This window comes from Corylus avellana, chromosome 7, assembly GCF_965113065.1.
Source record: "Corylus avellana chromosome 7, dhCorAvel1.hap1.2, whole genome shotgun sequence".
Classification (NCBI taxonomy): domain Eukaryota; kingdom Viridiplantae; phylum Streptophyta; class Magnoliopsida; order Fagales; family Betulaceae; genus Corylus; species Corylus avellana.
In genome coordinates this window covers 21,162,675-21,173,643 of record NC_142496.1, presented here as the reverse complement: position 1 = coordinate 21,173,643, position 10,969 = coordinate 21,162,675, and the positions used below count along the sequence as shown (strand labels likewise).

General features: G+C 37.5%; 1 protein-coding gene across 2 annotated transcripts; it reads left to right on the top strand.

Moving 5' to 3' along the window:
* Window positions 1–356: 356 nt before the first annotated feature.
* Window positions 357–10,567, top strand: LOC132184634 (aminopeptidase M1-like). 2 transcript variants are annotated; one of them, XM_059598342.2, is made up of 19 exons: window positions 357–594; window positions 790–935; window positions 2,798–2,900; window positions 3,179–3,365; window positions 3,452–3,545; window positions 3,729–3,882; window positions 4,008–4,112; window positions 4,204–4,320; window positions 4,425–4,538; window positions 5,731–5,913; window positions 6,055–6,337; window positions 6,424–6,545; window positions 6,624–6,721; window positions 8,438–8,615; window positions 8,699–8,813; window positions 8,900–8,967; window positions 9,065–9,139; window positions 9,874–9,951; window positions 10,213–10,567. In XM_059598342.2, exons 1-19 carry the CDS (start codon window positions 379–381, stop codon window positions 10,393–10,395), a joined length of 2,619 nt encoding a protein of 872 aa, XP_059454325.2. In that variant the 5' UTR covers window positions 357–378; the 3' UTR covers window positions 10,396–10,567. The 2 variants fall into 2 exon arrangements, with proteins under 2 accessions (XP_059454325.2, XP_088374500.1); XM_088518374.1 differs by lacking the exons at window positions 357–594; window positions 790–935 and adding an exon at window positions 2,618–2,694.
* Window positions 10,568–10,969: the final 402 nt, after the last annotated feature.

Sequence of the window (10,969 nt, the reverse complement as noted above, 5' to 3'; positions counted from 1 at the left end):
TATTGACCCCTAATATTTTTATACTTTTATTTGTTTTAAGTATATAACATAAAAAATCACTTAAAACATGTCACACCATTCGGTATAATATAAATGTTATAAAAAAGAAAATGCCATGTCACTTACTATATTCATTTCTAATAAAAACAGAGTAAAGCTACTTTTCACACTAAATTTTTACACAAACTTTCCATGAGCTAATATGATGTGTTTTAAGTGAATAATACTTTCTTTCTTTTTTCTTAATAATTAAAATAAAATTCTCTTGAAAGTCATTACTGATAAGCCACTTATATAACCCATTGCTGAGCTCTAGTCCTTTCTGCATATCACTCTCACTCATCTCATGATCTTTACAACACGTACCAGAGAAACGCTATGGAGCAGTTCATGGGCCAACCTCGCCTCCCTAAATTCGCCGTCCCGAAACACTACGACATACGCCTCAAACCGGACCTCTCCGCCTGCAAGTTCGCCGGCTTTGTCTCCATCGACCTCGACATCGTCGCCAACACCAAGTTCATCGTCCTCAATGCGGCCGAGCTCTCCATCACCAACGGCTCCGTTTCGTTCACGAACCAGGGCTTCTCTAAGGTATCCCCTATCTGTCTAATTGAACTTGATTTGGTTGCTGGAATTTATCAAAATTACTAAGAAAAAGTGGATACTATATATTGATCATTCACAGCCATTTTGCTTAATTCCCCACCTTTTTCTGCGAGGCTGAGTTTTCGTCTGCGTCCAAACGCACTGCCGTTGATGCTTAATAATGAGTGAAATTTTGGGCAGGTGTTGAGGCCTTTAAACATTGATTTGGTTGAAAACGACGACATTTTGGTTTTGGCGTTCGCTAAAACACTTCCGATTGGTATCGGAGTTCTGAAAATCGGGTTTGAAGGAACTTTGAACGACAAAATGAAGGGATTCTACAGAAGGTAGAATATATATATATTAATTTTTAAGTTGATGAGAAAGATTATCTGATATATATAACAACTAAAACGACAGTAAAGCTGAATCATAGTGCAAAAGTTATAAGCATTTGTTGTTGCGGTGATGAATAATTTGCCCAGTCTCAGTTAGTTAACAATGCTAAAGAAACATTACATGCACTCTCATTCATTTATTTTCAAATGCACATTTCTTTACGTGACACTAAATTCAAAATTTAATATTGTGTCATCCAAAATTTAGTACCATGTGTGTGCTTAAGAATATAGAAGTAAGATTGTTTATAACATTTCTCTACATTTATGCATAGTGGGATAAGAAAAGCTAAGTAAAGCCTAATTGACAATACCGTACTCTCCAATGAAACGAAAGAATAATAGGACATGTAAAGTTTTATTTAATTAACAGAAACCGTTGTTTAAATTCACAATTTTTTTTTTTCTTTTTTTGGTGTGTGTTTTTGTGTAAGATAAGATTACACTAACTGCAGAACAAACAAAACAATAAGCAAGACAAAATACACACAAAAAAATACAATAAAGGTAAACCCTATCGATAACACAAATCTAGCATGAATAGTGCCGGTGAAAACAATGGAAATGGGCCAAAGGCCCAGCCTAATAAAAATCTTGACCCGACGCATCAGAACAAGCCGCACTGGAACTAACTGGAAGGGGGAATCCACATCAATCTGAAGACAAAACTGCAATACTTGCAGCATTTTCAGTAGTTTTTTCATCATTTTTTCTACATTTAAGAATCTAAACTATTTTGTATTTTTCTATGTCAAAATACACCCTAATAACTTTCCTTAATCATTCCTTATTTTAATATTTTTTTAATTATATATATATATATATATATATATATATATATATATATATGAGAGGAGAAAGGAGAGAGTAGAGAAGAGAGAGAAACGTTATTTTTTATTTTATTTTAATAATCATAAGGATTGCAATAGAGGAACTCTATACTTTGGGTTCTACTGTAGTAATCCTGATGATTGAGGCTTATTTAGGGAGTCTACTGTGGAACATTTTTTGTGATTTTTAAGACATACTCCCTATACATAGGGGACAGACTCCCCTTTTAGGGAGTCTGCTGACAATGTTCTTATAAAAACTTTAAAGAGGCAGCAGAAAAAAGAAAAGGAAATTACATCTTTTTCTTTTTGGAATTTTTTTTTTTTTTTAATGTCCACAAGTGTAGAAAAAATTTTACTTACATCCTCAAAGTATAGACAAACTGTCATGGACTCGGTCTTAGGTTGGCCGTCATAAGAATTTTCACAAAAAAAAAAAAAAACCAAAAACAAAATCTTTATAAGTGTCATTTCTTACATGTTTTTTTTAATATTCTTAACAATTATTTATTGTATAGAATCTAGAAATCCAAACGTTAATTTTTGAAAAAGCCTAAACATCTTAGATGCCACTTTGCACTTATTAAAATAAATTAAAGAAAATTTTGGAATAAATTTGAGTCCAACATAAGTACTAGCTAGGTTTGAACAATCTTTTGTGTTTCGCAAAAGATGAGACACAGTTTACCCTTTCTGAGATGTAATCAAATACTCTTAAAATGATTGAATTCTTATTTCCAATGCTGAATGATATAATCAATTAGAATTTTCAGTTAATATTGTGTGATCAGTGATACAACTTTGATGGCGTAGCTTTCAGTCCAATGGGCCTGGAATAAAAGATTTTCGAAGTCGCCATTTGCAACTTGTTTTACCTGGTTTTCCACAGCTATTAAATGGAGCTAAATTTCTTGTGTTTTCTGTTAAGTGACAATTTTATCAGTTACTTCTATGTACTGAAGTAGTTGTTTTGCTTTCCAGCACATATGAGCATGATGGTGAGAAGAAGAACATGGCCGTTACACAATTTGAATCGGCTGATGCTCGGCGATGCTTTCCGTGTTGGGATGAACCTGCTTGCAAGGTGTTTGCAATCTCCCTCTCCCTCTCTCTCTCTCTCTCTCGTTTAGCTGATTTACGATATTATACGTCTTTTCATCTTTTGCTGAAATCATTTCTTAATTCCTAAATGCATGTTTGAGAAAACCTAGAAAAAAAATGAACTTTAATAATGCATGTTTGAGAAAGTCCACAAAAAAAAAAAGGAAGTATCTGCTTCTCATGCAGATGTAATTGTGTTTTCAAATGAATGCAAGCAAAAGCTTATTCGGCCCTTCTTTTTTCTGGCATTGAGAGTTGCAGGCTACATTCAAAATTACATTGGATGTGCCATCTGAACTAGTAGCTCTTTCCAACATGCCTATTATTGAAGAAAAAGTTGATGGGCATCTGAAGACAGTTTCATATCAAGAATCGCCAATAATGTCCACATATTTGGTGGCAGTTGTTGTCGGTTTGTTTGATTATGTGGAAGATCGTACATCTGATGGTAAAATCATACTCTACGCCCATTGTTTCTTGTGGTGATACGACCCTTGTTCTTGAAAGTGTAATCAATCCTACATCTCCATACAGGGGTCAAAGTTCGAGTATACTGTCAGGTTGGTAAGGCAAATCAAGGGAAATTTGCTCTGGGTGTTGCCGTCAGGACACTTGAATTATACAAAAAGTAAGTTTTACAGTCAATCACCGCCAAATTATTGATCACTAATCACATAATTACGATTCTTTACCTTAACAGAACATCTAATTGGACACTGGATTGTGGTTACTAGTGATTCCTTAATTTGCATTATTTTAGTGTCTATGCTGCATTATCTGGAATTTGGATTGATCATGATAACTTCTACAGTTACTTTGCTGTGGCTTACACTCTGCCCAAATTGGATATGGTTGCAATCCCTGATTTTGCTTTTGGGGCCATGGAGAATTATGGTTTAGTCACATACCGTGAAACAGCATTGCTCTATGATGATCAGCATTCCGCGGCATCCAATAAACAGAGGGTAATGTGCACTTGTGAATATTGCTCTTTTTGGTATAATTTAGTGGGGGTAATGTTATAAGGAGCTATTGTTCTAATAATAATCCCCCACAAATTGTTTAATCATTATTTTTGGCCACTGTAAAGGTTGTGATTGTCGTAGCCCATGAACTGGCACACCAGTGGTTTGGCAATCTTGTAACAATGGAATGGTGGACACATCTGTGGCTGAATGAGGGGTTTGCAACATGGGTATGTAGCATTGGTCACATGTCTATATATTATTGTACCTAATTGCGCCACTTTATTCTAAAATTATATACCGATTATGGCATTTGCGCAGGTTTCTTATTTAGCAACTGATAGCTTGTTCCCAGAATGGAATATATGGACTCAGTTTCTTGATGAACTTACAGAGGGTCTTAAGCTGGATGGGCTTGCAGAGTCCCATCCCATTGAGGTAATTTTTCATGGGTTAAGTTTTTTTCCCTGTTATAATCTTCTTTGAGGAATTAGCCTTAGTACTTGTTTGAGTTTATCCCAATTTAAGTTTACCTTTTCTAGGTGGAGATAAATCATGCTGCCGAGACCAATGAGATTTTTGATGCAATAAGTTACAGAAAAGGTGCATCTGTCATTCGGATGTTGCAAAGCTATCTCGGTGCTGAATGCTTTCAGGTTGGTTGTTAGGTTTGTTACTTGTAATGTTTTTTGTACAAGATGAGACTTTTCCTATGATTGAAGAAAACTATGTGTGTGGTTTTAACTTCCTTTTTCTCTGCATCAAATTTGTATGAAATCTATCCTTTGTGAAAAGAATGGTTTGGTTGCTCAATACCATACCAAGCTGAGTATTACTGTATATATAAAGAACTGTTTACAAAACAATCTCCACATATCATGGAGTTTTAGTGGCAAATTTTAAATTGAAAAGGTATAACGATAACAAGATTACAAGGCTACAACTGGGGCTGTTGTTCAGCTCTTGAATCATTCTGGTTCTTTGACTGAGAGCCCTCATTTGAATAAACTTGATCTTTGGCAGAGGATTTGGAACTTGAAACTGTTGTTGCTGAATTTTGAAGTGGAAGTAGTTGCTACTGTCATGGAAGCTGTTGCTGCTGTCCGAAGTTGATTAACAAAATTCACGTGAAATTTATGTCATAGAAAACCATCAAAAACTAATACTTCCAAACATAAAAAATAAAAAAAAATAAAAAATAGACAATATTTTTGTGTGTTCTGAAGAGGTTAGACAGGTTTCACTTATAAAATAGTTGGATGGTGATGTCGAATTATAGAAATATAGTTCATGAAAGAGGTTTAGGAGATATTGATTAATGTGTTGGATGCTAGCAATTAATTATTTGATGAAGTAATCAATTCTACATATATAGAAAAAATTGTGATACTCATCTTGATAAGAAATTAGTAGAAAGTATTTCTACTTGATAATGCTTATTTGAGTTGAATATGATGGTTTTTTATTTGAATAATTGAGATCACCACTATGAATTCATATCATAAGGTAAGATGACATCAGTATTTGCGAACATGGGATCAATTCTGTGGGGGACAGAGAGAAAGTATCTCATTTTTGTCTTTGGATGGCTTGGTAAGAAAATATAAGGTCTGTGCAAAGCTGGACTTTGAGATCTGATAGTTATTGTGATAAGTAGTTGTTCTACAGATAATTATGAAAAGAAATTAAGAAACACAATATGGCTTCCTCATTTGAGAAATATTTCTGATGTAACTGTCAGTCAGTTAATTATATTTTTTCTAACATTTCTAAATTTGTTTTTTTTTCCTTGTTTTTAATTGGCTGTTTTTGCTAGTTTCTTTTTTTCTAATTCATTTATGCAATCAGAGGTCCCTTGCTTCGTATATCAAAAAATATGCTTGCTCGAATGCAAAGACAGAAGATTTATGGGCTGTCCTTGAGGAGGGATCTGGTGAGCCTGTGAAAAGGCTAATGAATTCGTGGACAAAGCAAAAAGGATACCCCGTTGTCTCTGTCAAAGTCAAAGAAAACAAATTGGAGTTCGAACAGGTTTCTTGTGTCTTATCTTTTCCACCTATTTTATCTTGAACTAACATATGTTAACTCGATTGCATCGTTAGTTGTTTCATTTTGTAATATTTCACTTAACAATATTTTGAGAACTTAATGAGATAAATATAATAATGGCAGTCACAATTTTTGTCAAGTGGTTCCCACGGGGATGGACAGTGGAGTATCCCGATAACATTGTGTTGTGGCGCATATGATTTGCAAAAGGATTTTCTATTGCAAACAAAGTCTGAAACTCTTGATATCAAGGAAATCCTGGGTGATAAAATGGAAGCCACATTTACTTGGATAAAACTTAATGTGGATCAGACTGGTTTCTATAGGGTGAAATATGATGAGGACCTGGCAGCCAGACTTAGATATGCAATAGAGAACAAATTCTTATCTGCAACAGACAGATTTGGTAATTGGGATATTAGTACTCATTCATACTTGCATTTTCCTATTGACAGCAAAAAAAGAGCAGTTAACAACGTCTTCCTTTAACAGGAATTCTGGATGATTCATTTGCACTTTGTATGGCTCGCCAGCAGTCTTTATGCACATTGCTTACCTTGATGGGTGCTTACAGGGAGGAGACTGAATATATCGTGCTATCTAATTTGATTAGTGTAATTTTCACATCCTTATCTTGTCTAAGTTAATTTCAGTTATGATCTTAGGCCTAATCCTAGTCCCTCTATTCACAGATGAGTCAAAAAGTTGCAACAATTGCAGCCGATGCGACCCCTGAGTTACTGGACTACGTTAAACAGTTTTTTATTAGCCTTTTCCAGTATTCTGCGGAGTAAGTAATCTTATAAATAAATAATTGAAACTCCTAGGTTGGTCTTTGTTTATAAGCCATTGGATCTAGTCTATCTACTTTTCTTTTGCAATTTAGGCTCCGTTTACTTCAACGTAAAATTGTTTCCTTCGTAAATATTTTCAGGAAAGCCATTTTTCCTAAAAATATTTTCCGTTGAAAACATTTTATGGCGTTTACCTTGCACACGGAAAATAATTTTTTTTTTAATATCTTTTTTTATATATATTTTTTCCAATAAGGTCCCCACCCGGACTTGCACAGGACTTGTTCGAGACCCCGCAGAGACCTGCCCGGGACTCCGCTGGAACTTAGCCAGGACCCTGGCGAGACCTGCCCGAGACTTGACCGGGACCTGCTCGGAACCTAACCGGGACTTGATCGGGACCCGCCCGGGACTTGACTGGGACCCGCATGGGACTTGACCGGGACCCGCCCGGGACCTACCTGGGACTTGACTGGGACCTGCCCGGGACCCCGACGGGATCCGCCCGGGACCCTGACGGAACTTGATCGGGACTCAACCGGGCAAGTTCCGGGCGGGTCTTGGGCAAGTCTGGTCAAGTCTCGAGCGAGTCCTAGCGAGGTCCCGATCAAGTCCCGGCGGGTCTCAGTTAGGTCCCGGGCAGGTTCAATCAAGTCCCGAGCGGGTCTCGATCAAGTCCAGGGCGGGTCCTGCCGGGTTCCCGAGCAAGTTTCGGGCGGGTCCCGGTCAAGTCCCCGGCAGGTCTCGGGCAAGTCCCTGTCAGGTCCAGGGCAAGCCCCAGGCAAGTCCCGCTGGGGTCCCGGGTGGGTCCCGGTCAGGTCCCGAGCGGGTCCAAGTCAAGTCCCGGGCGGGTCCCGGTCAAATCCCGGGAGGGTCCCAGTCAAGTCCCGGGCAAGTCCCGGTTAGGTTCTAGGCGGATCCCGGTCAAGTCTCGGGCAGGTTTCGTCGGGGTCCCGAGCAAGTCCCGAGCGGGTCCCGGTCAAGTCTCGGGCATGTCCTGGGCGGGTCCCGGTCATGTCCCGGGCAGGTCCCGATCAAGTACCGGGGGGTTGCGGTCAGGTCCCGGGCAAGTCCCAGTTAAGTCCCGGGCAAGCCCCGGGCAGGTCCGGGGCGAGTCCCGGGCAGGTCCCGATCAAGTCCCGAGAGGGTCCCGAGCAAGTCCCGGGCGGGTCCCGGACAAGTCCCGGCGAGGTTTTGGGTGGGTCTTGGCAAGGTCCATCGATTTAAGAATAAGATGCTCATAGTCGGAAAATGGTTTATGATTTTCAAAACCGTAAACCATTTTCCGAAAATTAAAGAAGAATTTTCGGTTAAACGGAAAATATTTTCCATTGACCACTATTTTACGTCGAAGTAAACACCGTAAAATACATAAATCATTTTCTAAAAACCATTTGACGTCGAAGTAAACGGAGTCTAAATGATCTCTTTGATGTCAATTATATTCTACTTGATTTGGAAAGTATTATTTTTATGCAATTTAAGGTACTGAAGGTATGAAAAATAGTCAAAATACAACTACAGAGCACGAGATTGTCATTTCTTATATAATGAAAATAGTGATTATGATGCTCCTATGAATTATATATATTCTGAATTATGTCAATTTTTTTCTTTCCTAAATAGAGCTGCTAAGGGCTAATAAATAGCAGATAGTGGTTCTTTATCATTCTTCGATTTGTTTATATATATTCTATCTGAATTCTTTTCAGAAAGCTCGGATGGGAGCCTAAGCAAGGTGAGAACCATCTAGATGCAATGTTGAGAGGAGAGATTTTGACTGCGCTTGCTGTGTTTGGACATGAACTGACACTAAATGAGGCAAATAGGCGTTTTCTTGCATTCTTAGATGACAGAAATACACCACTCCTCCCTCCTGACTTAAGAAAGGTTGGTAAAAGAAGCATTGCACAATTGCTAACATTTCTCCATATACAATCCCTACTGAAATTTATAAAGAACTGTGGTTGCAGGCAGCTTATGTGGCTGTAATGCAAAGAGTCACCAGCTCAAACAGACTGGGTTATGAATCTCTTCTAAGAGTTTACCGGGAGACTGATTTGAGCCAGGAGAAAACACGCATTCTAAGTAACAACATATCATTATTTTAAATTGATGCAAAGCATCTGAGTATCTTTGGTATATTGGAATCATGTATCTTTGTGTGGTTGTAGGTTCATTAGCATCTTCTCCTGATCCCAAGATAATTCTTGAAGCTCTTAACTTTTTGTTGTCTTCTGAGGTATCTGAATTTTATGACTGTGGAGGTCAAAACATTTTTATTATGGTCTGATTTGGCTTGGGCCACTGATGCTGGCTTTATTTCCCATTTGATCTAGGTTCGTAGCCAGGATGCTGTTCTTGGACTTGCTGTTAGTAGAGAAGGACGTGAAACAGCTTGGACATGGCTGAAGGTAAGACTCAATTTAGCTATGTAAAAAGCAAACATTTCATGCACAATTAAGCGAAATGGTCCGAGATCACTTATCTAGATACAGGGGACATGGCACTCACGTTCTTTCCTTAAAAAGAAAAACTAGCATCATGGTGCTTCTCATGTATTTTGTAGCATGTACGTTAATCTGGTAGAGAAAAAGTGGGTTTTACACAAAGGTAACATGTAGACCTTAGACATTTTCCACGACTCCCAAGAAGACAAGTTTTGGAAGCGTTGCTATGAACTTCGAGTATTTGTGAAATATCATATGACTGATCAAAATCAGATAACTGAGTTCCTAAGAAGATGAAGTTCGACTAGAATATCGTATGCTTAAGGTGAATGACTAGAATCACGTGGTTAACTTTTCGTCTTCTCAAACCGAATTAATTAATGGATTGTTTGAATTGCAAAATTTTGTAATTTTATGAGGGTACATTACAAATTTCTATATATTAGGGTTCAAATTGAAAAATTTATCAAACTTCAGAGGATAAAGTGCATTTTCTCTTTTTATTTATAACATGAAGGGAAGAGAAACTTGTTTTTTGATTTTCTGTGGCAGTTAGCCCCTGTTAGTCTATTCTTGTATTCATCATAATTATAATCTCCCACAGGGTTGGTTTTAAGAAACTATCGAGGGATGGGCAACAAACCACTTTTGTTATCTAATGCCTTAGTTTTTTCTTCTTATATATGATTAAAATACAGGATAAGTGGGAGCATATTTTCAAAACCTGGGGTTCCGGATATCTAATAACTCGTTTTGTCAGTGCAATTGTCTCGCCGGTTTGTCTCTCTCACTCTCTCCCTCCCTCTTTCTTCTTCTGTTGTTTTTTTTCTTTTTTCTTTTTTGGTTTGATGAATGATTAGAATTTTATTGATCAACAAATGAACACCTATTACAAAATCCTTCTTTGTGTTGTTGGTTCCACAAGTATCAATTTTTGTCTTTGTATCATAAAATGTTGTGCCTGAATTTTAATTCACATGCAATTAGTTAGTCATTGTTGATGCTTATGGTTTTTTTTGTTTCATCCCTCCCCCCAGTTTACTTCATTTGAGAAGGCCAGAGAAATAGAGGAGTTTTTTGCAAGCCGTACTAAGCCGTCGATGGCTAGAAACTTGAGGCAGAGCATTGAGCGGGTTTCCATTAATGCAAATTGGGTTTTAAGTGTTCAGAAAGAGGAACATCTTGCCAACACCGTGAAGGAATTGGCACAGATGAACTAGTAGGAGACACTTGTTTGGCCATTGTTCTCAAGAAAAAGGCAACCAGATCAAATTTCACAGCTTAAAATTTGTCAGAACATGGGAGACAATAATGAGTCAGGAACATGCAAACATTAGTCTATTGAGAATATATCTTATGGAGTTCGATGTTTCTAATTATGGCTTTTGCCTTTATTTTTCTTGCATGGATGATGGTTGATGGATGATGGATGAACTTGAATGGTTTGTTCCTTTGTTGTTCTTTCTCATTATTTTTTTTTTCCTTTTACATGCAAGTTTAAGTTGCATATTTGGTGTTAACCCAAAGTTAACCAAGAGGAGTGGCTCATCTCCGATTTGGAGCCCATTCATTTTAGTCTAGTATAGGTATTTTGGCTGAGTAGTTGAAGCCCATTTGCTATTATCAGGTTAATTGAGAGCTAGGTTCATTCAAGTAATACTTAGATTTCCTAAACTTTTCTCGTTGGCTTAGAAAAAAGAATGATAGTTACACCGATTTCAGAGTTTTTTTTTTTTTTTTTAAAAGCAAATATGGAAAATGTTACAAAGGGGGTTGTTCTCATTTTTTATCCGA